Source organism: Rhinatrema bivittatum, chromosome 6 (assembly GCF_901001135.1).
Source record: "Rhinatrema bivittatum chromosome 6, aRhiBiv1.1, whole genome shotgun sequence".
Lineage (NCBI taxonomy): Eukaryota > Metazoa > Chordata > Amphibia > Gymnophiona > Rhinatrematidae > Rhinatrema > Rhinatrema bivittatum.
The window spans coordinates 240,902,394-240,929,392 of NC_042620.1; the positions used below are offsets into that span (position 1 = coordinate 240,902,394).

Here is a 26,999-nt window from a genome sequence, read left to right on the forward strand (position 1 = left end):
TAATTTATCAGCTTATATATTTTTCATTTTTGTTAACCTTTGTTTCCATGCATTCAAGTGGACTAACACGGCAACCACCCTAAGGGGGGTTATTTACTAAAGGTTTTCTCCCAGTTTGTGTCTATGGGAAAAAATGCTTAGTAAATGAGGCTTTAAGTTTATTCATCTTATTTTGGTGCTACTCTGAAAGTGCATGTGTGAACTCTCCCTCTCTCTCTCTCTCTCTCTCTCTCTCGGGTGGGTCCTGAGTTGTCTCCCAGCCCAGCAGAAAGGCCGGCGAGGGAGTGGAATCCTGCTAATCCACAGACAGCTGTTGCAGCCAATTAAAAGCCGTATAACATGGGAGCTTTTTTTTTCTCTCTCTGTGCGTGTGTCTGACAGGACCCTTTTTCTGTCGGGAGGGGGGAAGAAACCTTCCTCGCTACCCCTTCTGCGATTCACTCCAACCAATGAGGCAAGAGCCCAGCAGCCCCCCCCCCCCAATCAGGAGCCGATATGCATGACCCAATCAAGAAGTTGTTTACAATGGGGCCTGGGAAAGATGTTGATTTTCTCTGTCAGGAGGAGGAGGAGGAGGAGGCGGGGGCAGGCAGAAAGGAAGGCAGCGAGCTGGAAGCACGAGCCGAGCTCAGCTGCCAGCATTACCTTCTTCCTCGTCCCGGCTTCGCGATCGGGAATAGTCGTAATGGTCCTGGTGCTCCAGCTGCACCGGGAACATGGATGACAAATCCAACAAGCTGCTGCTGGCCCTGGTGATGCTCTGCCTCTTCGCTGTGATCGTCCTGCAGTACGTGTGCCCGGGGACGGAATGCCAGTTTCTGAGACTGCAAGCCTTCAGCTCTTCCATGCAAGACCCTTACCGGGCGGAAGACGAAACTCCTGTCAAATTTGTCCCCAAATTCAATTTTTCAGAAGACGATCTCCTGAGGAAGGTGGATTTTAACATCAAGGGGGACGACCTGATCGTGTTCCTGCACATCCAGAAGACGGGGGGGACCACTTTCGGTCGCCATCTGGTCAGGAACATCCAGCTCGAGCAGCCCTGCGAGTGCAAAGCCGGACAGAAGAAATGCACTTGCCACCGACCGGGGAAGAAGGAGACCTGGCTCTTCTCCCGGTTTTCGACCGGTTGGAGCTGTGGATTGCACGCGGACTGGACCGAGCTGACCAACTGTGTCCCCGCCGTGGTGGACAACAAGAAAGAAGCCAAGCTGAGACCCACGAGGTGAGTTAGACAGCGGCAGCGTTCAGCGCGCTGACAAAGGCGTTCTTTCCCCAGCTCTGCAACTTTATGCAGCATGGTTAGGAAGGAGCTCTGCACTTTTTTCTTACGTCTGATTGTGATTTATTAAAGCCGTTGTAAAAAGAAAAAAAATATATATATATATATATATATATATCTTTGCTGTCAGATTCAATATTGAGATCACTGGCCCGGGGCTGAGTCTGTATGCTTTCCCTCGTTCTCTCTCTCTCTCTCTCTCTCTCGCTTCCACCGATATAAATAAAAAGAACCGCAAGGAACCTCCTGGCTGCTGTTCAGTGAAATCTTAAGAAAACCAGAGGTGCTAACGATTGATCATTGCAGCGTGTTTCTTTAGGAGAAAGAAGGTGCTTAAGAGATAATGCTGTATTTGTTTAGGGAGAGCACAGGGGTTTCTTTTCCTTAGCTTGAATTTCAGCAGTGACGTTATTGTGTGATCGCAGTAGTCAAAAACGTGCATGAAAAGTGCTGGAGGCTTTCAACGCTGTTTTTATGCAGCCTGGCTCGAATTTGTGCCCGTCTAAAGGCAAACTGATGTTTTAGAATATGTGTGTCTTTTGAAGATGATTATTTTAATTTCTTAATACAGCTGTCTTGGGCAGAATTGCATTTACTGGTGCATGGTTTTTGGGAACGCGAAGCCCGTGGAGTCCAGACTGAATCCTGTCAGTGTATCAGTTTATCTCAATGAGAGCTTGTACTATAGCTCGGTTAGGGAACCTTTTCAGCGATATGAAGTAACCACTGCATACTTGATGTGATATGGTGAGAATGGCTAGTTACCTATACAAGGATCAACTCTTAATGTGAATTCACCGATTTATGCGCCAAGGGCCTGTTCACAAAGTCTCTATTCTCACATTTACTACACATGGCAAAAGATTTTTGGTTAATGAGGAAATCATGTTTTATTTTGGCTGACCAAGTTGAACGTTTGATAATAACTATAATGAAATTGTGCATCATTTTGATCCCTATAGCTAAACCTGTGTGGATGGGATTGACCCTCAAGAATTCCCAGCTACTGGGCCCTGAATTTCTGAGGCTCTTTTATGCTGTATGTCTAGGGTGGGGGCAGGGGAAAGCTTAATAAATCAGGCCCTAAGGATTTCATGTACAAATTAATTGTAGTTAAACACTAATGATTTTAGTTTGGCAATAAATATTGGTTTTTGGTCATTGAAGGAATGAACAGTTAATCTTGTATGTTTCTCTTCATTAATTGAAGTAGCTACATGTATGCAGTTTTGTTTTTATGTTTCTCTAAGCATCCAGGCTGCAAATGGTGCCATTGTAATGACAATGTGTCAGTGTTTCGTCTACAGTTTTTGAAAAGAAGTGAGCTGTGGTGCAATAGTAGACATTTTTGTATAATCCAAATATTTTTTTATTTTTGTAATTTAAAGTTTATTGTCAAATCAAATATATTTTCTGTGTCAGATCTCCCTTTTTTTTTTTTTTGCTTTACATTATTTTTCACAATTTTACAAAGCATCTTTTAATCTCGGGCACTTGAAGTGCACGATGAAATAGATTCTGCAAGCAGCATCTTGTTAAAAAAAAATAAACTTGTGCCTTTGGCAAAATGAGTGGTGATTATTTGTATTTTATTTTATTTTATTGCTCAATGTGCAGAGACTAGTATTTCAAATTCACTTGCTTCAGGTGATCAACTGAGGTTTAGTGGTTTAGGAAATTTAAATAAAACTGTGCCATTCACCTTATCTAGTTCCATAGCTGAGAGCAAGCATGTTAAACAAGTTGGACAGAGACCCAGAATAATGTCAGCTGCTGTATTCATTTTGTACTCATTTAGATTTTGGAGCCCTTTCTGCATGGGGCAAAATGTTTGCATTCACCTGTCCTGTTAAAAATGTAGATATGTGGAATCTGCATACTAGTGGGTCATGAAGTGTTTAGAATGAAACATGACTGTTATTGGTAGCCATTGTTGGTTGTCTGAATTAGCTTTTTGGTGTAGAATATTATAGAGTTTATTCTGTGTGTACTTAACTATCTGAAGGGTCACATTTTTAAGCAGTTATTTACTTAAGATAATAACATATTTGTAGGCTTCTTTTGTAAAAGACTGCCTACACTGCCATCTAGTAGAAACAATATTTTTTATATGTTTTTTTCATTTCTTAGAAAACCCATGTTATTGTAGAGATTCATGTTATAATTATATTGTTAAATGTGGGAAATACCTAATCCATAAGCTCTTTCATTAAAAGGCCACTTCTTATAGTATTAATGCTTATTGAGGTCAGCTTTCTCATGCTCACGCACTTTAGAATACCTTATGGTAGCCATAATGTAATAATTTTTATCTGTGGATAGCAAACTATTGTCTATTTTGTATTGAACAATATAAAAAGTGTGGGGGTTTTTTTTGGGGGGGTAAATATTTTTTTGTAAAAAGTCTATGGCATTTTCTTGGAAATAAAATGAATCTGTTCCTGTTCTAAGGATAAGCTTGCACAAAAGGTAACGTTAATAAAAGGCTGAGCCATTCTGAAATGCGGAGTTGCAGAGATAAGGACATTCGCTCTCTTGGCATTTTGCCTTCTTTTTTTCATGTAATATGTTAGAAAGCTTAAGGGGCAGGTACCTCTAGCACAGTTATGCACTGAGACTGAGTATCATCAACTTGACGGAAGCTTACAGTGAAACGATTGTGGGTTAGTAGGTGTATAAGACAACTTGTGTGTTTGCTCTCAGTTTTTGGGTGTGCACTGCAGCTGAAAGCGACAGTATATAGTCCGGGAGTGCGGTTTGACTCCCAGCTTACAATAATATCTCCTCATACTGCAAGCGGTACAACCAGCTTTTATGGCTCTGAGATACATTGGTCAGGAGCGACTTTTTCTTGATAAGAAAGATTTACTCATGACTTGATATTGGGGGAAAGTCGACTATTGTAATGCCCTCTATCAAGGGCTTCCTGCTGTGAGATTAAAGTGATTGATTGAATTTGCTTCTGGACATTGTTGCTGGCTTAGTTGAGAGGAAAAGAAGGTTGAACCATGTCCCTCCACTAGTGGAGGAGCAGCCTAGTGGTTAGCACAGCAGGCTACAAACCAGGGAAGGTGTTCACATCTTGTTAATACTCCTTGGGACCTTGGGCAAGTTACCTCAACCTCCATTGCCTCAGGTAAAAACTTAGAGAGTCATTTACTAAGCAGCGGAATTTCCCCTCTGGAGGAAAATACCGCAACTTGGTGAATGACCCTGTGGGGAAAATACCACAGGGGTTTACTATGCTGTGCTACTCTGCAGGTTAAAGGCCCCACAAGCTGCATGATGGCGACCCAGTCACCTGGAGTTACCAACTTGTTAAAGGACCGTATTGGTCCAATTTATTTACCCCTCCCCTCTGAGACGGGATGTGTGGTGGATGGACTGGGGAGATGGGAAGTGTGTGATCGGGAGACTGGGAAATCAGGTATTGTGAGGATGGGTGTGTGTGTGTGTGTGTGTGTGTATGGGCAGGTGGGATGGGGACAATTAAAGAACTGTTGGGGGAAAAAGGAAAGGGGAGAGTATTGGGAATGAGAAGAGTGACAGAGAGAGGGTAGGGCTTGGGAGTTGGAATGTGAGGGGGAGCAGAGCTGGGGCCTGGGGAGGGACAGATCCCTATCCTCTGCACGGATCTCAGATCTAGGGAATAGAGTAGGAAGGGAAGGAGATCCTGAGCTCAGGGGGGGGGGGGGGGGAGATGGAGATGGAAGTGTCCCTTGCCTGGCCCCAACACCCTCACAAGATCTCAGGACCTCCTTCCCCTCCTGTTCTTCTTCTCTTCCACCCGTATCCCCCATCCTTGCTCATCCCCTCTTCCCTCCCTTCCTCTCATCTTATCATTCCCTTTCTTAATCCTCCCTGATTCCCCCATCTTTTCCTTTCTTTCTACCTCTAGTCTCCTGCATCCTAGATTCCCCTACTCCTCATGTCTGACATTGCCTAGTCATTGCCCTCCTCAGAGAGATCCCCCCTTCCCTCTTTTGAGATTTCCTCTCTCCCCAGCCCCAATCACTAAGATCCCTTTCCCTCTGTTAAAGAACAAAATAAATGACCTGGACACACAAATGTCAGAAAATGACTTGTATTTTTATAACGTAAAGAAGAGAAGAACCCCCCCCCCCCCCAGCCTTATTTAAATTGTACATGTATGCAAATGCATGCAAATTTGCCACATAATTGCCAGGGTTTTAAAAAATCTGCCACAGAATTTGCTGTTTCTGCAAAATCTTGAAAAATCTGCCACAGGAAACTGGGGGCTGTGTGCATGGGTTTATTGTGTGTGTGTGTGTGGGGGGGGGGAATTAATATTGTGGGGTTGGCTTCTGAGATTTTTATTTTGTAAATTTAATTTATTGTAAGCTGCTCTGAGGTCTCTGATAAAGGGCAGGAAATCAAATGCAACAAATAAAAATAATGAAACCTGGAATCGCGATTTAAAAAAATATTCTGTCTTTAAATTGAAAACAATTGCTTGGAAGATCTAGGACTGGCATGTTGGTGACAGTTCTTCCTGGTTTAGACTCCCTATTCTTTTTTTTTTTTTTTTCATTTTGATTAAAAAGATGTCCTGGGGAGAGAAGCCAGGGGCAGGCTGGATAGAAGCCTTGCCCTCGAAGTAAACCACAAACATCAGGAGCACCAAGGGGTCATTGAATGGCCTCAGGCCCCCAAAGAATAAATGAATCGGCCTCACAAGGGGCTGGCTAAGGATCAGGGTTTGGTGGCCTCTTAGCCGAGGCTGGGGAAGCAGTCTGCATCCCCCAGGAGGGGAGAACACCTTGACCAGCCTGACCCTCAGAGGCAGAGCATTTATTTATTATTTATTTATTTAAAGTTTTTTATATACCGCCGCTCATCAAAGATATCACGTCGGTGTACAATGAACAGGAACTTACGCCGGATCCGATGGGAGAGAACAGCTTGGCCGCCCCTGATTCTTTGGGAGGGGATAATGTGGCTCCCCCTGATCGCCAGGGAGGGGAGGGGATGTATCTGCTGTCCCTAACCCTGGGGAGCGGGTGTCCTGGTTGCTGCTGATTCCCAGGAAGGGCACACCATAACCACCTGTGACTCCCAAAAAAAGAGAATATCTTCCTCCTCCTGAGGATTCTCCTCCGAATCGTTTGTTTAGCTCATGCCTTTCCATTGGTAGGCTCAATGCGAGTTACATTCAGGTATTTCCATATCCCCAAAGAGCAAGAAAGGGACTCGCTGGGTAGCCTTGCCTCATGTCGGCAGCACACTGTCAGGAGCGGGGGTGGAGATAGGACCCCGGGCAAGGAGGGAGGAGTCGGAAGGCAATAAAGAAAACCAAACATCTGGCCAGTGGAGGCCCAGCCATCAGTTGAGTCTGGGCAGAGACCAAGCCTGCCAGGCAGCGGGGGGCATAAGCTGGCAGCATATGCTATCATGTCATACACTGCCAGACCATAAAATCCATCACTACACCTCTGCTGTGGCCAATCTAGTGGGGCTGAAGGCTGTGCTGGTGGCCACGAAGGCAAGCAGGAGGGCAGTTGTACTCCTCACATCCATAGCTGCAGTAACATGAGCCCCCCCAGGAAGATATTAAGACCGCAGGCATAACCCAGTAGTTGGAGAAGCCAGGGACAAGAATGATGCTGTCAAATGCATCCTTCCTCCTGGAAGACCTTTTGCAGCCACACCTGCGTGCCCAAGGGTAGGCCAGCTTAGAGATTTCTGTGATTTCCCTGGGGCGCGGAGTTGTGACACCTAACGTCATTCAAGGGGCCAGGGTAACATGAGGGGCAGCAGGGGTGAGGGAGTGGTTCCACTGCCACAATCCAGAGCATACGGAGGTGCACCTGCATCCAGGGCCCCCACTCCCCAGAAAAGGAGCTGTGACGTCGCAGCCCAGAAGCACCAGGGATGTGGCTGAGGGTTCACCTGAGCCTGGTGGAGACCCAGAACACCTTAGCTCTCCAGCAGTGGTCCTGCTGACCCCCTAATGTCAGCGGTGAGGTGCCATAGAGGGTCATCTCTAATTCTCTCTCCCAGGGGTTGAGACCCGGAACAGCACAAGCAGGAGGGATGGTAGGAGGGTAACCTCCAGACTCGTGGGAGAAGGCAAAGGGGGGAAAAAAATCCTTTGTAGGATGACTTCCCATCCTGGGAGGGCTTTGAAAGCTCCCGGAGATGGAGGGACAGCTGATTTCCCAAGATGTCAGAAAGTCAGAGATGGATAAAGGCTGTCATGAAAGGGAAAGTCGTGAAAAATAGCCTCCCATTCCAGGGGGAGGGTCAAGGGACCTGGGGTGATCGTGCCCTCTGGAGTCCTCGCAGCTGTCATTACTGACGTCCTCAATGGGTTTTGCAGTGAGTGACCCTCCCCATCACACACCGAGCTGTATCTTCCCCTGGTGGAATGAGATCAGGAGTAAGGAAGAGCAGGTACAAGGCCCTTGGGGGCGGTAGGCAGCTCTGCGGCGCGTGTGCGGCATTAGATCCTCTCCTCCCTACTCTGAAGCAGAGGAGGTGGGAAAGAACTGGGTGCTCTTCTCTTTCCTTTTTTTTGTGGTGGGGGTGGCCCTGGATGGTAGGGGGTGCCCCAGGAGTTGTGTGTGAGGCTTGTTACCCACTCGATCTCTTTTAGGGGCCAGGATCCATGCCCACTCTTGAAGAGGACTTAATCATTCCTAGGCTATGTAACATCCTGCAGAAGTACAATGCGTTCCTTTTGTGCATGGGTCCTTGTAAATAATCCGTAGTAATGAGTTTGGCTTGTGTGGGTTTGAGGCGTCTGGCTCCCCCGCCACCCCTATCAAGGAGAGGTCGGTCTTCATTTCTCTTTTTTTTTTTTTTTTCTAATTGTTTATCAGGGCAAAGGGGCACCGTCAGGAAATATTTCTTCATGGAAAGGGTGATGGATGCAAGGAATGCCTTGCTAGAAGAGGTCGTGAAGGCAAGAACAGTAATGACATTCAAAAGGGCATGGAATAAAAGCAGAAGGGGATCCTAGTGGTTAAAGGATGGAAATAAAGAAAAGGGATAACCTATGTTAGCCCTGCATGGAGTGGCAGCTACTACTTAAAAAGAAAAAAAACCAACTTCACTGGGCAGACTGGATGGACCTTGCCTATCTTTTTCTGCTGGCATTTACTATGTGAGGGGGGCACCATCCTATTTATTTACTAATTTATCCTTCGCTTATAGTGGACCCACCGTGCTAAGTGGATTACATAGTGTTGTCCTACTTGAAGAGCGAAGCAAGCGTGGCTAGCATGCAAGAACTTCCCCTTGCTGGTACAATAAGGTCATGAGAAAGTAGGTTGTAGTTCCATTCTTGAGCTTGGGAACATCAATCATTCAGTTTTCTAGTCTCTCAGTTGGAGGAACCACATTTCAGGTGAGATTTTGTGGTCACTTCGCAGGATGCAGGGCCCAATTAGTTGACACACGTGATGGGGTTAACTAGGCAGTTCCCTGCCCTGTTAATGCTTGGGTTCTGTTGAAACGGATCCCAAGGAAAGCAGCTGTGGCAGGGGCTGCTACCTATGATGACAGGCCCTTGCCATGTTTATCAATGCTTGAAATAGGTCCCCAAGATAATTGGAACTACAGCTCCATGCATGCATTGGGGCAATCCTAGGCTTTGCTCAGCCTTTTCCTTTTGTCCTTGCTTCTACTACTTCTAGGCCTCTCTTTGCCCCCTGTTTCCCCTGGGGCTAGACCCTGAGCTGCAGAGGTGCTAGAAGAGAAGGGTTTCTTATGGTGGATTAATTTCTTTCCCCTTTTCAGTGCTGTCATCTCCCGCATTTGGCAGGCCATGTTCTGCACTCCTGCCAAAGGTGGCCAAACTCCTGTTTAGTCTGCTTAGAACCAGCCACTGAGAGGTCAATATTAAAAACTAAACATTTAGATGGCTAACCTGGAGAGCATATAGAATTGTCCATATAACTCCAAGTTATCCATCTGTCTGGGAGTTAGATGGAAATTGGCTATGGCTAGGAATATTGACCTCTGAGCGCCCATTAAATGCAGCAGGCTCACTGTATGGGAGAGCTCCTCCCTTCCCCAGCAGTGCTTCCTGACTAGAGAGGGAGGCAGGCAGTGCAGGCACTTCCAGATGCAGCACTGCATTGCCTCCTTCCCCAGCACTGATTGTGCTCCTCCTCCTCCTCTCCTCACTGCTGCCAGTCAGTGCTGGGCAAGGAGGCAGGGCAGCGCTGCAAGGGGACACAGCACAGCTCTCTCATACAGTTCTGGCTTTAGCAGCAAAGGCTCTTCTTGGTCCCCCTTCCCTCTGACTGTGTACTGGGCTGGGAAGTCCCAGAGCTGCAGAAGGGAGGGATGAAAGGGAAGAGGAGAGAGAGATGAGGAAGGGCCGGAGGGATATATGTATATGAGAGGGAAGATAGAAGGGGTCATAGAGGCACAGAGGAAGGAAGGGAGAGACAGGATAAGAAGTACACTAGAGGAAGAAGAGAGGAGAAGGGGAACACAAAAAAAGTGGGAAAGCAGGGGGTAGCTACTGGTGAAAGGGAGAAAGGAGGTGGAGACAGGTAGAGGCAGAGATATTGGTGAAGGGCAGTGGAACAGGCAGGGGGCAGATGCTGGAGGAGGGGGAAGGCAGGGGCAGCTATTGGTGAAAGGGATTGGGCCAGGCGGGGCAGATAGTGGTGAAGAAGATTGGGGCAGCTGCTGAGTGGGGACAGGCAGTTGCTCATAGGCAGGAGGAGAAAGGTGTCAATTAGGAGAGTGTGTGTGTGTTGCTTGAAAGGGGGTGGGGACATCAGTCACCTCAGGGAGGGGTCTGTATGTATGTGTGAGTTGCTCCTCCTCCTCCTACTACTACAACTTCACCCACCATTGCCTTAGTTACAAAACCTGGATTTTAAGTCCTCTGGGGCAGGGACTTACCAAATGTACCTTAACTTGTAATCTATCCAGAGCGTAGAGATTGTATTGTAAACTGGTGTTAAGAAATTCACTTTGAAGTGTCTGAAAGGTGAATTGTAAATAAATACATGGACATTTAAAAGCAGTTTCAGTTCTTGGACTGCATTTGAATAAGGCAGAGAGGGAATAGGTTGTTTCAGTTCGGGAAGTCTGTTCCAGACCTACACACACAGTGCAGCATAGTGGAAAGCACGGTTGAGAATTGGCAGTGGGGGTGGGGCAGGGGGGGCGTGGACTAAAAATCTCCTTAAAAATTCCTCCCCCTTGGCATTTCTGTAATTAAGCTTAAAGGAAAAACTGTACTAGCTGAAACTGCTGTGCAGCCTTAAACTCTTCCGCATCAGATGCCGATCAGTGAGCTTGGCAGCGGACTCCCATGGAGCATATCCTTCCATCTCCCTTTGCTGTACTGGCACGATACAGAAACCCCCATTGTGATGAGAAATGACGGGAAATAAAATGCCGCCTATCTAGAAATTCTAAAACTGCCTATAAAGGGGTGTTTGAGTCATGAAATTGTGACAGTGGAACAAAAAATATCAGATTGCAAATTGGGCAACTTTTTAAAGGTGTGTGTGTGTGTATTTAGAAAGAAACAAACTGAGAATACTTTTCCTATTCAGACAGTGACAATGTGCAATTAGATCAGTAAACTGAATGAGATACTTTTTTTTTTTCTTAAAGCAATCACTTATTTGAAACATGTCCTGGAAGCTGCCACATCAGCAATGCCTACCTAGGCTGCTTTGCCAATTAGCACAGCTGGTGCAGAGCCGTTTCGGTATCCGGTCTTTGAAAGTTGCCCTTTGTGGGCTCTGATAAACAGGGTTCCATGCAGTTATTCCCCTGTAAGGGCAGAGTCCTAGTAACCCAAGCTGGAGAGAAACAACAGCCCTGCAGATCATGATACCTATTATTTGATCAACAGCAAAGATGTTTGCAGCACTTGGATTTTCCAGGCCGAGCAGGCTCCTTCTGCTGATAGCACCGCCGGTAGTAACACTGCTACAGCGAGAGACGGTCTATTTGCACTTACTGCGCTGTGCTCCTTTTAAATCTATATAAGTCTGCAAAACCAACACAACAGTTATTGGAGATTCTGCTAGCATTGCTAGGTATTGTATGCATGTGGCTCAAATTTGTTTTAACCTGTCTGTTGTTCCACTTCACTAAATAAAGTAGTAGGCTTAGATACCACTAAAGATTTGATTGTGCAGTGTTATTGTGCATTGAATTGCTTTTGCTTTATTCAGAAGAATTTTAAAAAACATGGTTGCAAGTTACCATTTTAGTAAAAGGACACTGTGATTGTCTGTGTCCCATTTATAATAATAAGCAGCACTAATGCTGATCTTGAAAATGTTTCATTTAGATTTCTCCAGTATGCACAGATGTCAAGAGATTTCTCATCCAATGGATGTTAGGATAAAATATGGTCAGTTCTGAGTACCCAACTCAAACCTCAGCTCTGAGCTATATTAACTCGGATGTATTTGCCTCTCATTTATTTAAATCAGAATTGTCAAAAATCATGTTTGCCACCAATGTAAATGTCAGCAAAACAGACTTAGTAGATTTGATTGCTTTTTAAATTTGAGCTGCAGAGATGCACTGGGCATGCCTGGGAGAATCGCTTGGTTTCTTGTGAACAGTTCACTGCCTAATGAATCACTTCTATGTACTTTTCTGAAGGAAAGCAGAGCAATTTAAATGTGCAAAGCATTGATTTACATCAAATGGATTAGGCCTCTGTGCGCAGTCCCTGGCATTAATCTACTTTCTCCAGCAACTGTAATAATGAAGACAGTACAGTATCGGCTTAGGCTAACTCCTGTAGATGATTGCAGCATTACTAAAGTCTGGGAAAAAAGACTTACCTTTCCCCTGCAGGAAAGCAGAATAAGGAAATGACCAGGGGAAAAGCGTTCAGGTTTGCAAAGTTAATGCGAGAATATGTTAAGACAGCCTAGAAGTGCCCCTGGGTACCCCAAGGGAGCAGTGATTCAGTCTGTTCATTGCATTTGACGGGCCCGGGTTAGTATTCGGCACTGCTTCACAGAAACTAAAAAGAAGGGTGCTTTTCTCCCAGTAGCACTCACTAGCAGTTTCGGATTGTGGGGCGGTTTATTTCCCTTCGATTTGGTATCACTACTTACTGATTTTACTATAGACAAGGCATTTTACTATAGACAAGGTTTGGTACCTTATAACTCCTTTGATAGATTTTCTGTTCACTATTCAAGGGGGGCTAACTCGACAGCTTAGCAGCAGCGTGTATGGGTTTGAGTGCCGAGCTCTGTGGGCCGGTCGGAGCCGAGGGTGCGGCAAAGGCTGCATTCACAGCCCCCCTGGGGAGAAGGGCGTCCTCTTCTAGTGGTGACATTTTAGGGTGCATGCATGCTGGGTGTTGAGGGGGGGGGGTTCCACAGTTTGTGGCTGCTGGTCAAGGACAGCCCGTGCAACGGCTGGCTGGCTCATAGGCCGATGCAATAAAATGCACGTAAAACACGTGCGTCCAAACCGAGAGCCTGTTTCTGAGCGCGTGCACATCCACCTCTCCTGGGCGCGCCATGCGATTATACAAATGAGCTTCCGTGCTAAAATGGACACGCAAAGGATTAATTGTGCGTCCCTAGCGCATCTTTGGCATCTGGCGCCCAGGAGACGTGGCTGTGTGCGGGTTACCAAAATGGACGCTCAATTTACGAGCGTCCTTTTTTTTTTATCCCACAGCAGCGAATTTACTGGGACAATACACACTCACAATATTCATGACCTGGAGCATGCATATTATTGTGTGCCCAGAATTTTGGGTTTTTTTTCCATCAAGCCTTGTGTTTTCTTATTTCCAGGATGCAGCTTTCTCCTGTTCCTCCAACTTGTATCGCGACGATCCTAGGTTGGAGGAACCATGGAAAAGCAGTATTTTTTTTGTTTTTAAGTAGGCCCCTTGACGTGCAGCAAGACTTTACGCCTGCTCAGGGGCAGGTGTAAAATTTTGAGGGGTTAAAAAGTGCACCTTAGGCACATGGCGGGTTTTTTTTTTTTTTTTTTTTTTGCATCACGGGGTAATAGCTGATAGCCTCATCTATATGGCATTGACATGTGATGAGCGCTATTAGTTACGCCTTTTGTTTGGATGTGCATTTTGGATGCCCTGATCCCCGTATTGCATCGGGAGTTATGCACGTGCGTCCAAAACCCGCAGCTCGTTAAGCTGTGCCCTAGGCTGGTCGCGTTTCATTGCACCGGCCTGTAAGGGGGAGGGTGGCCCGGTGGCTTACCGACAGTGTTGCAGGTGTAGGACCCCAGTAGGATCCTTACGAAGGTTTAGCCTTGTAGAAAAGCTGTACATTTAGAGAAAGAGAGAGAGGAACATACATTCTGTGCCACAGCTCCCCCATGTTAGGCTGCTGCAGTGGCTATTTCTGTGTCTATATCAGACAGATAGAGGAGTTGTGGATTTTTCAGTTGAAAGTCTAAGGGAGAGGAGTTTTACTTTTAAGTTCCCTATTTCCTGAAAAAAAAAAAATAAAAAAAATCCTAGGTCCAAGTCAATGGGATATGGATTTTTGGATATTTGAGTCGTTCTGATTGGGTTTTATCTCTTGAGGTTAAAGAAGTCTCTTTTTATTGTGGATCCTCACTTGAAAGGAAGTTTTCCACTCTTCCTTTCACTTTTTTGTTTATTTCACACGGGATTCTCTCAGCCCAAGAGAGTCTGTGCCGACCAGGGCAGCAGTCGTGGAGAAAGTGAGGCCTCTTTCCTCACTGTCCAGAGAAAGCAGGAGAGAGAAGTGGCACCCACAGGGTATTCACAGCTTGTACCCGTCCGGTGTACACCAGAGAGGTAAGAAGGTACTAAACCGATACAAGAAAGAAACACTGGAGTGGAGTTAAAGAGAAGGCTCCAACCAGAGCTCCAGCATTACTCAGGTACTATTTATAGGGAATTGTAAATTAGAGGGAGTGTCTATCCTACAAAGGCCTGATAGTCCCTAAATTCCAGTTGGAATATCTGACAGAGGTCCAAAATTAAAAAAAAAAAGGACCGAGGGACCCCAGTAACAGAGGGGAACATCACAGTTGCTGATTCAAGTATTTTTTTTTTTTTCTGGATTGTGGATTTTACCAGAGGAAAAGTGTCAGATTCATTTTATTGCACCAGTGCTTCAGTAAAAACTTTATTTTGAACAGCAACCATGTGTCGTCCTAGTTCTTTTAAATAAACTATACTGTTTGCCTTTTTCAACACTTCTTTAGAATCAGGAGAGGGTTCAAAGGATGAGACAGGGGGATGTGGTTCTTCTTTATAAAAGTAGACGTAAGGCAGAGTCTGAAAAGCTGCAGAGAAATGTAGAAACGTGATGGCAGAAAAGGACCATACAGCCGCTCTAGTCTAGGCTTCCCATCCACGCCAACTATTCAGCTATGCAGGCCAGTTAGTTTGACCTCGGTGGTTAGTAAATGAATGGAATCGCAGTTACAATAGAGGATGATGCAGATTCTGGAAGCCAGTGGATTACAGAATCCATTGCAGCATGGTTTTACAAAAGGTAGGTCTTGTTAGATAAATCTGATCAGTTTCTTTGCCTGGGTGATCAGTGAGTTAGACCAGGGGAGAGCATTAGATGTAGTGTACTTGGATTTCAGCAAGGCCTTTGACACGGTTCTGCATAGGCGACTTATAAATGAACTAAGTGCCCTGGGTATGGACCCTAATGTGACTAACGGGGTTAGAAACTGGTTGAGCGAGAGGCAAGAAAGGGTTGTGGTAAACAACTTCACTCTGACGAAACGAGGATTACCAGGGGTGTGCCGCAGGGATCACTTCTCAGTCCAGTTCTGTTTAACATTTGTGAAAGTGATTTTGCAGAAGGGCTATTAAGAAAAGTTTGCCTTTTTGTGGATGATACCTACATCTTATTATTTATTTATTTTATTTATTTATTTATTTATTTATTTATTTATTTATTTAAAACATTTATTTCCCACCTATAACAAATCTGTGTTGGGTGGATTACAAAAATAAATCATTACAAAATCATACACAAAATCTGTAAAAGGATAGACACTCTGGAAGGTGTGGAAAACGTCAGAAGGAAACTTGAGGATGGCAGCTAAGATTTATAGAGTCTTGCATTTGGCAAAAACCTAAGGGAGCAGTACAATATAAGGGGTAAAGTTCTTCAAGAGTAGGGTTGCCAACTGTCTCCAGATGTTCAAGACAGGTTGATCCAGTCCTGGTTTTATCCCATTGCATGCTGGGATTTATTCTGCTTTCCCTATTGCATTTCCTAAGAAAAGCAAGACTATAAGTACCTGCATGCAGGGGCATAAAAACAGGACTGGATCAACCTGTCCTGAAAATCTGGAGCCGGTTGACAACCCTAATTAGGAGGCGGATCTAGCAGTGATCATATCTTAAGGTGGCCAAAGATGGAACTAAAGTGATGGCATAAACCTATGTCTGCATAGGATGAAGAATAAGTAGCAGGAAAAAAGGAGATGGTTTTGTTTCTGTATAAGTCTCTGGTGAGACCACATTTGAAGTACTGTGTACGGTTCTGGAGACTGGGCCTTCAAATGGCTAAAAACCAAATAGTAGGTCCAGAGAGCAGCTACTGAAATGGTCAACTGTTTCCTCACAAAGCATATGGGGATAGACTTAAAGAACTAAACATCTACACCTTGGAGGAAAAGGAGGGAAAGGGAGATAGGATAGAGGTATAAAAATACCTCCAAGGAATAAATGCCCAGGAGGTGGGGCTCCTTCAGCAGAAATGAGACTCTGGGATGAGGGTGACTGGGAATAAACTCAGCAGTAATCTGAGCAAATGTTTCCTTACGGAAAGGCGCTGGAGACTTGGAACGGCCTCCCAGTGGAGGTGCTAGAGATAAGGACAGTATGGAACAAGCATAGAGAAGAACCTCCGAGGGAGAGGAAAGGACTGCAGACGTACCTGGGAACTGCACAGATTTCATCCAGGGACACCGGGTCTCTCTGTTCGCTGCTCCAGTCGCTCCCCCCTTCAGGAAGCCTGCAGGGAACGCAGCAGAGGAGGAGGGAGCACACACTGCAGGCAGATGTGTGGGGAGAAAGTGAAGGAGAGCGGTTGCAACAGACGTTGCTCAGCCTGCAGCTGTGATTCCAGGGCTTAGGACTCGGCTGAAGGTAGAGGAATGGTGTAAAGTTAGGGAGCTTTGACTTATCGGGGAGTGGAAGAGAGAGAGCATATTGATATCCAGGTCGGAAGAATTCTGGGGTTATTCCTGGAGGGATGGGGTGAAAGAGAGAAGGCTGATAGGCACTCCTGCTCCTCCTTTCCATCCCCCCCTCCCTGCAATCTCAGGGTGAAAAGTTCCCAGAAACGACTATAAAGCTGAACTGGAAATGTAGATTGGCAGACTGAATGCACCATAAGGTCTTTTTTATCTGCCGTCATGTTCTGTGTTTAGATCCCAGTCCTGGCGTCGATTGAACTGGAGCAGGAATAAAATGCCAGGCCAAAAATATACAGAAAGAAAAGAAAGAGGAGGAGTCTGTGTTCTTTTCTGAAACGCACACAAAAAAAAGAAAAGTATTTGTTACAAACAGGAGAAGGTCTTAAATACTAAGTTTTCTCTTAAAAAAAAACCTGCTCGTGGCTGCCGAACTCTCGGCCGTCACCCGGGATGGGCCGCACCCCCCGTTAGTACGCCACTGTTCAGCGTTTCCTTTTCTGCTTTAAAACTCCAGCGTGAACAATGTTTATGTTCACTGTCCTGCACCGTGCCTCTTCTGATCACATCACTTGCTGGGCGTGCGTTAGCCCAGCTTACTTTTGAACCAGGTTGCCGTGATATCCTGCTACTAAGCTGTGCGACATTTGGAGATATATTTTTATATAACTTTATCTTAGGGTGATTTTTTTTTTTCACTCGTTTAATAGACTCCCCATGCCCGAGGCCATGCCTGGATGGCTTGGGAGCCCTCTGTGGACTGAATGCTGGGGGGGAAAGAGAGAAAGCTCCTCTGAGATCATGTCTCCGCTTTGGGAAGCATCGGAGAAAAATAGGAGAAAGAGACTAGCGAAAGAAAACGACGGACAAAATACCCCGGTGGTCTCATTGTAACATAGCGGATGACAGCAGTAAAAGGCCCAATTGGGCCATTCCAGTCTGCCCAGCAAGTTTATTTTTGTTTCAGAGTAGTAACTGCCACTCTGTGCAAGTTACCCCTGTTAATGCAGGTTATGCCTGTCTTCATTTCCAACCTTTAACCACTAGGAATCCTCTGTGTTTATCCCACGCTCTTGCCTTCACTGCTCTTTTTTTGGGAGGGCAGTCCATGCATCCAGCACCTTCTCCATGAAGAAATATTTCCTAATGTTCTTCCTGAGTGCACCCCCTTGGAGTCTCATTTCATGACCCCCACTTCTGCAGCTTTCTTTCCCATCGGCAGAGGTTTGATTCGTGCGCATCATTAATAGGTTTCAGGAATTTGAAAGTCTGCATCGTATCTCCCCTATCTGATCTCTCCTCCAGGGTATGTATGTTTAGGCCCTTCAGTCTCATAAGTCTTTCACTGCAACCACATCCATTCTGCCCCTATACTTTTTTGAGTTACAGTCTCCTGAACTGAACACAGTACTCCAGGCGATGCCTCACCAAGGGCTTGTCCTGGGGCATCATTGCCTCCTTTTGCCTGCTGGTTAGGCCTCTCTTCATGCAGCCTATAGGGATCGAGGCATAAAAGAACTTTTAAGGACGCTTGCATATGATCAAGTTTGCAAATCATCAAGTCATCATCAAACTCAATAGTTTGTAATCGGAAGTTCCCAATTTTTCAAAGTGCCAAAAATACAACAAAATGTGAAAGTGTAATTCATGCAAAACACTTTTAAATATATATATATATATATATATATATATATATATATATATATATATATATATATATATATACTTATTCGGTCCATTTAATAAAATGTAGTTATGTCTTTCTTTGCTTCTTCAAACATTCTTGGCAAGTCCACATCTGACACCCACTTCTGGTCTATGTTTCTACAGATTTGTGTCTGCATCAGTGAAAACGCGTATGGCAAAGAACAGCAATTCGGGCTGACCCTGCTGGGGGAGGGGTGCCTCTCACCCTACCCCCTGGCATCTCTTCTTTTTCACTTCGCTTCCCGGTGCGATCCCTTCCCGTTAGCAGGAAGAGTCGGAGAGCAGCGCTGCTTATCTGCAGGTGCAGGTGTGACGGGCTGCACCCCCATCTCCTCCTGCCAGCGGGAGAGGATCGTGCCATGGGCAGGAGTAAAGGGGAGGAGGAGGCGGAAGAAGCTGCTGGGGCTGCTATGGCTCTGGGGCACATTAAGGAAAGACTTTGCCACGGGCAGCACGCTGGAAGCTGCTGATGCATGGGGGGCCCGGGGCAGACTTTGTAACACGCCCCCCCTTTTCTGGATAGCTCTGCCAGTAGTAATTTCAAAGAGTGTATAAAAACCTGTCTCTTCTATTGATTGACAGTCAGCTGAGACTTGTTCATTGATGAAAAGATGCCGAAGGAAATTTAAACTACACCCACTTGTAATGTTATCTGTCATGCGAGACTCTGAGATCCAGGCACTTAATATTCATGTATTCATTGAGATACAAAAATAATTGGTGAAAAATTGCACATCTTCAGTAAAAACACACACATCAAATTCCCTTTTCACATATTTATCTTCAGTTCACAAGATGTGTTTTATATAGCAATTGAACATCATAACATTAACTCATTTAAGAGGACCCTCCCCAGCATACTGTACAGCCTAATTTATGCATCATCATCATCATCTCTGTAATCAGCAACAAACATCCACCAGACCTTTCACAATTTCTGCAGAACATAGAACGAATCATCTGAGCCCCACAAATTACATTCAGAATACCAAGAAGAGGAATCTGCTATTTAAGATTTTCCTCCCACAGCCCATGATGAGTCTTTACTTCTTCCCAGGCAGTCTAGTGCTACAGGCCTGACTCATACCAGGGTTCTTCTCCCATTCCGTGTCTACGGGGAAAAGACCTCGATAAATCAGGCCTTGGAGATTGGAAGCAGCCCTAAAGAAAACTAATCATCTCTTTCCTTGCTCACTCATTCACAGTCCAGTCTCACAATCTCACTTACTCTAGCCCTCTTTCTGCCCTCCTGTTCCCTTCCCTGTAAACACTCATCCTTTGATTTAATCCCATTCATTCATTTTAACAAGTGTACAATTTATCTGAACCGTTTCCCCTACCTACTTCACTGTTTCATCCTGATGGTCTCCATTTGTCTCCTTCGGCACATATGAATTATTGAGTCTCCCTTTTTTTGTTTTCTGAAAGAGAATCAATACACGGTAAGCTTGTTCTTCAGGATTCTCAAATGTTGGGTAGAACCAGCTGAGCCTTGCTTTTTTTATATACTAGTTGTTCTGGTATTATGGAAATAGTTTTCCTTTTTTTCTGCTGTGACTTAAAATAGATTCATCAGTTAAGGTGGCCTTCCGACCGCCTCTGAACTCTGCGTAGAAGCTGTACTACTATGTCTGTCTGGCCATCTCTTTCTTTTCTCTGTCTCCACTTCCTGTTGCAACTGACTGTCAAACATGAGTCTTGGCTCCCAGCATTCTTTGGGGCTTTCCTTGGTAAAATTCCTTCTGTCTTAGACCCCTTGCTCAACCAGCAGCTATCAATTCTCCCAGGCTTTTAGGCTTCATTCACTCTAGTCTTTCTCCCACTGAGCCACCTTGGCTGGCTTTTTCTAGGCCCCCAAAGGCATCAGCCCTTCTAAAGGGGTGAAGCTCAGTCCAAGCTCCTCCCAGGGGCTCTCATTTTCTCTTCCTATGTTTTTAGAAGCATTTTGCTGGTGTGAGAGCTCTTATTGTAAATGTTGAGGCCTTCTGTGTGTCTGTAAGTTGGAATTCAAAAACTAATGAATGGATATGGCTGAAATTTAGCATGGGGGATCAGAATTAAAAGTTGTAAGGGGATTGTGATTTTGTCATGAATCAGTACAAAATGCAATTGTCTGAAAAATTTGTCTCATCCCCAAGCCAACTTTCACTCACTCGGTGGAAGGGAAGCATGCCTTTGTCATGATTCTAGCATGTTTTAATTCAAGCTATCGTTATTGATCCGCTTTCTTTTTTGTCACTGAGCCTGGGACTGCAGTTCTGGTTCTATCTGTTATCTCGGTCATACCCTGACAATCAAAATTTACTTTCTTTTCACCGTCCAGGTACCCATGCCTTGACTTTCTTTTCATGATACCCAATTGTTGAGGGTATCTTAAGATACAAATCACCACTGATGTGCATTTTTATTGGTGGTATTCTGGGAAAGCACTCTTCATACTCTTTCAGTTTCAAAGTCCTTTAGAAAGTGAAATCCCAGTAGCTTTAGCAGAAATGTTTCCATGAATTTCACTGGATCCTCCTGGAATTGCCAAAATTCACAAGATTCCTGTTAATTGCATCTTTGAAGTCCCTTTTTAGTTCAGCTGTGATGTTGACTTTATCCTGCAGTGGGATAAAAAGAGGGAACAAAAATCCCCATACGTGAGGATTCATGGGGGCCAGGATCTCAGCCCTGGTTTTGATTGGGTTGGAAGCTCAAGGGAGTGGGAAGAAAATGCTGGGTCTAAAAACTCCAAAATATATTATTCACTTCCTTTTGGGGTTCACAAAATAATACTACCCTAAACCAATTAAGCCTGATACATCACTTTGATTACATATACAGTGCTGCTCTCTGCTTCTACGGCAGGAGGAAAAAAGTAGAAAACAGGATTTACATTCAGGCAACAACCAACAAGGACTGAACTTCACAATCTGGGTAAACAATCGTGGGGGTAGCTGCTTATTACGGCAGTTTTACCCTAAACCAATTAAGCCTGATACATCACTTTGAAAGCATACGCAGCGTTGCTATCTGCTTCAACGGTAGGGGGAAGTGAGGAAAACAGGATTTACATTCAGACAACATCCAACAAGGCATCGATCTGTGCATTCTGGGTGAACAAGCATCGGTGGTTACAACCCTTAAACATAAGCCTTATGCTCACCTTTGATGCAACTCCAACATTACTCTCTGCATCAATGGCAGGAGATGACAGGAAACTTGAATCAGTTACCAGCAAGAGCCCTGAAGTTGGTGGTTGGTGAAACAGATAAGTATGGGAAAATAAGAGTGGAAGCTTGCTGGGCAGACTGGATGGGCCGATTGGTCTTTTTCTGCCATCATTTCTATGTTTCTATATGTAAAACAGATTTCTTTTCAGGTTATAGTGAAACAATAATTACCTTAGCCCCCTGCCAAGCATCCTCTTGTGGTTCCTCCAGACAAGTATTCAGTCAATATGCACAAACTGGGTGATGATGATTATAGAGGAAGATTGACTCAAGAAGTGACACTTAGCACTGCCATCAGAATATTCCTAGTCAAGGAGCTGATGCTCCTTGACTAGGAATATTCTGATGGCAGATAACTATGACAATATGAGCTGATGCTCATATTGTCATAGTTATCTGACAAAGCCCCATGCTGCTGCTGCTGCTTTTTTTTTTTGCAGAAACTTGAAGGGATTGGACACAAAATTAGTGAAAATCTCCATTGTTGAAGAATAGAGGTGTACACTCTGAAAGAAAGAGATTGGTATAAGCTACTCAGAGGTGCCAGCTTGGCGGCTCACTTGTTAAGTGCCCTGCAGAAGGTCCCTGGTTCAATCCCTGCATTAGTAAAAAAATGACCCAGTTGCTGCAGGAGGCCGTGTGTCCTCTCAGAAGAGAAGTATTGGTAGCACTGATACAGCGTGCGGTTCCTCTTCCTTCCTGGAAAAAAAGCGTTGTTGGCAGTGCAGCGGTGCACACCCCTAGAACCCTTCACTCACCCATTCCTGTTATAAACCAGGTGGAGCCGGATGGGGGCCTGAATGGCAGTCCCTGAACCACACGGTTCAGAGTGTGAGGCTTGAACCCAGATGTGCAAGGCTGGCATCCGCCTCCACCTGCTTTACAATAGGAGTGATTTGGGGGGAGGCAAAGATAGGGGAAGGGAAGGGGAGGGGTGAGTGAATGAATTGGGGAACACGGGGGGGGGGGGAGGAAATAAATGAATTGGAGATCACCATAGGGGTGGGAGGGGGTGAATGAACCAGGAATTGCCATGGGGGAGAGGAGAAGGGGGGAGTGAATGAACTTGGGGGTTCATGGGATGGGGAAGGAGTGAACCAGGGTGAGTAAGGGATTTGTTGGGGGGTGAGAGGGCATGAACCAGGATTAGTGAAGAGGGAAAGAAGGGGAGGAAGTGAATGTGGGAGAGTGAGGAGATCAAAAGGGGCTTTGGAAGAGGGGGATAAGAGAGGGGATGGGCTGTGATTTGGGGGGGGGCCCCCTGTGACTTCGTCCTTTACCACTTCCCTGTCTTTCATCTTTGTCCTTTCTTTTCATCACAATCTTCCCTTCTTCTCTTCCACTCCGATCCCCAATCTTCCCTTTCTTCCCATCTCCCCACTACTGATCCCCCCTCACCCCTGCCTCTCCTCTCCCTCTCTTATCCTCTCTTCCCTCTGTGCTTCTGTCTGCCTCCATCTGTTATCCCTCAGCCTCTATTGTTGGCTGAGAAGTGAAGGCCTGTGAGCTGCAGTGAGCCTTACTTTTTACTTGATGTGCTCCTGCATTTGCACTTCATTCTGAGAGCGGAGAGAGTTCTGTGTTCCCGAGGCTCGTCTGCCCCGTTCCCCCACCACGGCAGCATCATTACTGAGCGACGTGTGTTTAGACATAGAGTGTCATGGTTTAATAAGAATTTGACTCGGTTAAAATAACGGATGTGAAGTGCTGGGCATTTTTGGAGAAAGCGCCATATCATCGAGGCAGCCAATAGATGCACTAGCTGCAGATCTGCATATAGGTCGGTGTTTATGAAATCTAGGAAAGTTTATTTTATTATGTGGTTAAAGGCATCCTTGAATCGCCCTATTGAGTTATCCTCCAAAGTAAATCAGTTCACCGAGTTTCCAGAGGGATTAGTTCAGGAAGGGATTGGTGTGGCCGATCTGGCACAGTTTTGGGAAGGAAAAAAACGTGAAGATTGCTATGGCTATGACAGCGCACTTTGCAGAAGCTAGTTTTTCTAATTTTGTTCTAGATAGGTTAAATGGGGCACTGTTGATATGGTAGCTGCCTCTTAAATGGAAATCTGGTTTGAGGAAATCTCATAGTCCATTGGATGCGTGTCCATTTTGGTTTTCATATTGGAATAGAAATCTATGTAAAGAAATTTTTTGATGCTAGTAAATATGTCTTTGATGGAAGGTCTCTTCCCTGAGATATTTAAACAGGCAATTGTGCACCCTGTTCTGAAGGGGTCAGGGGCTGCTTTATGCAGGTCTGGCCCAGGTAGCTATCGTCCACTTTCTAGCTTGCCTTCTGTAGGGAAAGTCATTGAAAAACTGGTGCTAAATCAGTTGACATCCTATTTAAAGGATAATAGTGGGCTTCATTCAAGACAGAGTGGGTTTCACAGTGCACTTGGTATTGAATCAGTTTTGGTTTCTGTAGCAGACTATGTTCTTTGAGAAATAGATAAGAATCATGCAGTAGTGATGGTGCTTTTAGATATCTCGTGTGTGTTTGATTCGCTGTCTCACCCTTTGGTATTATCCAGGCTGGCAGATATTGGGATAGACGGTTTGGTAGGAAAATGGTTTGCTTCTTATTTGATAGGTGGGTCGTTTCAGATTTGAGTAGGTGATGATAGTTCTGTGTGTATGAACCCAGATCGTGGGGTGCCTCAGGGATCCTGTCTATCGGCTATATTGTTTGATATTTTTTTACTGCCTTTATGCAAATTGTTGGAAGATATGAATGTGATTTTCCATCTGTATGCTGATGATCAGCAATTGTTGTATCTAGTTAGCACTGATATGCAGGAAAGGCTTTTGCATGTGAATAAGAACATAGATGAGATCATGCTATGGATGAAGAATAGTGATTTACTGATGAATGTGAAGAAAACCAAAATTTTACCGATTACTCGGATAAAGATACCAGTTCCTCCCATCTTTTGTCAGGTTGAGGGGGATGCTATCTCGGTAATAGAGGCGGTTCTTGGCCTCGTTTTTTAGCTAGACATGGAATTTTTCTTTGCATCCTCAATTGTGTGCTCTGGTACAAAGAGGCTTTTTTAAGTTGCGGAAGCTGCGTAGACTAAAATTCATCCTGCATCATGATGACTTTAGGATGGCTGTGCAAGCTTTTGTTTTAACTTGTTAGGATTATTGTAATGCCCTATAGATAGGGCTGCCTCAATGCTATGTGGAAACACTGCAAATATTGATGAAATTCTGTTGCTCCTGTGCTTTTGGGTTGTCTTCTCTGCTCATATTTCTCTGATTTTGCGGGATTTGCATTGGCTCCCTGTTGAGTTTCATGGGTGCTTTAACGCCCAAATTTTAAGAGCCTTGCGCGTGTAAAAAACGGAAATTACGCGTGTGGCTGAGCCATGTGCATGCTGCACGCATTTTGGAAAGGACCTGGCCACGTGTGTAACCTCCGTTATGCGCAGAAATGCTGGGCCAAGTAGAAGGGGTGGGCCGGGGTGTGTGGTCTGGGTGGGGCGAGGTCGGGCGGGGACGGGTTGGCCATTAGCCGCTGTCCCTGGGCACGCTGGCAGCTGGCCGGCGCCCCCGAACTAACCCCAAAAAAGGGGTTAGTTCGGGATAGTTCAGGGGTCGGGGTTGGGTTAGGGAAGTTCCCTCCCAGTCTGCTCCTTAATTGCATGAATGGGGCACCCGCACATGCATGCGGATTTCGCATTTTATAACGTGTGCGTCTTTGCACGCATGTTATAAAATCAGTTTGTCCATGTGCGTGCACCGGGAACTGCGTGCACATGGGCACATGCACGCGCTCCTTTTAAAATCAATCTCTAAGGTATTATCTTTAGTTCACAGAATAATTTATGGTGAGCTTTTCTAAAGCAGTTGATCAGTGCATAGCATTCGTTAATGTTTTTGCATTCAGAATTTCAACAGTTGCTAACGCTTCTGAGTGTTAGTGAGGTTCGTAGGCAACAAACTTTGAAATGGGCGTTTTCCTGTATACCGCCTAGATTGTGGAATGAGATCCTGTTAGAGGATTGATAAATGATTATAAAAAGCTTGGGAAGATGCTGAAAATTCATCTGTTTAGAGAAGCTTTTAAGTAATGTATTTTTAACTTGTATTTTATTTAGATGAACGAATTAATTCTGTTATTTTAAACTTTGCATGCACTTACTGTTGTAATCCGCCTCAAACATTTTGTTTGGTAATAAGTGCGGAATATTTTTTTTGCCAGATATGTATGGAATGTTGTTATCTGCCCTGAACAAGATATTTTTGGAAATTGCAGAATATTAGATTTTGTAAATAAATAAATAAACAATAAATATCAAGACTTTGTTAATAAATACTGCCTAAGATTTCTTCATGTCCCACCTCTGTGATCTCATCTTTTCCCATTCCCAGATCGCTTCCACTCCTTCCTCCTCAGCCCCAATCATTAAGATTCCATTTCCTCTAAAAAAAAAACAAACAAACAAAAAAAAAAACCCCAAATATATTTAACTCGTTACAGAAATGTCAGAAAAGAACTTAATTTTTATAAAGTAAAAATATATGCAAAAGTGTGCCCATTTGCCATATAATTGCCACAGAATTTGCCTGTTCTTGGTGTGGAATGTTTCATCTGCCTCAGGAAACCCAGGGGCTCTGCTTACGGGTCAGATCCAGAGCTCATGGTCACAGGGTTTTGGAGGTAGCCCTGGTGCATTGCCCCCAGCCCAGTGGACTAAACATAAATTGGGTGGGAATATAAAATAGGGGAAGAAAAAAATCTCCAGGTTGGTGCGATTGACGCTAGATCCCGGTTTTGTTTCTAATTGAGCAGAAAGTACAAAGAAGCAGGAGGAAACCGCTGGGCCCAAAAACAAGTGATTTGAGATTTTTGGAGTGTGATTGCAAACTCTGCCTATGATGTGGATATTTCCTGCTGGTAATCGCTATCCAGAATCACAGTGAGTCAGCAAACCCTCGGTCCGAATACAAAAGGTGCTGACACAGTATCTTCAGATAATCAGTGGTTTCCATGGCTCTGGAATATTTGCAGAATACAGGCCTCTATGTAGCAGGGTGGACCTTTATAACTCCATCTCCAGGGTGACAACTTGAGTCAGTCCTGATTTTACCCCATTATATGCATGGGAGATGTAGTTCTGATTTTCCTGTTGCGTTCCCCAAGAAAAGCCAGATCATATAAGTCACCCTGCTTATGTGTATCTGTACAGTGTTTTATTCTAGGGCAGTGATATTCACTTCCAGTCCTCGGGGGGGCCACAAACGAGTGGGATTATCAGGGCAAACCTAATGAATATGCATGAGAGAGATTTTTTTTTATGCACACTGCCCCAATTGTATGTAAATCTATGCCATGCATATTCATTATAGATATCATGGCAAGCAGACCCATTTGCTGCCCTCAAGGACTAGAAGTGAATGCCACTGTTCTGTTTGGAAACCTGTGCGACAGCAGTAAGATCTTTCTCTTACTATTTGCTTTCATTCTGATAGAAGAACGTTTGAATGTTTCGTTTTGGATGCATTGTATAATGCTGTTTTATTAATTCTTGTCCTACTCAAAGCCTAGGCACCCGTATTTCTTATCTAACCATGCATTAAGTATACAGTTTTGCTTCCTAATTATTATTTTTTAATTAAATTTAGTTCATTTAATAGTTAAAC

The 26,999-nt window shown here is 44.7% G+C and overlaps 1 protein-coding gene across 2 annotated transcripts in view; it reads left to right on the plus strand.

The window, feature by feature from the left end:
- Nucleotides 1-575: 575 nt before the first annotated feature.
- Nucleotides 576-26,999, plus strand: part of HS6ST2 (heparan sulfate 6-O-sulfotransferase 2) — a 710,565-nt gene continuing 684,141 nt past the window's right edge. For both annotated transcript variants that reach the window (XR_003857480.1, XM_029606674.1), the window contains exon 1: nucleotides 576-1,225. Coding sequence is in view for 1 of the 2 variants with exons in the window: in XM_029606674.1 (XP_029462534.1) it covers nucleotides 717-1,225 (509 nt within the window). In the remaining variant the exon portion in view is untranslated. The remainder of the gene's footprint in view (nucleotides 1,226-26,999) is intronic.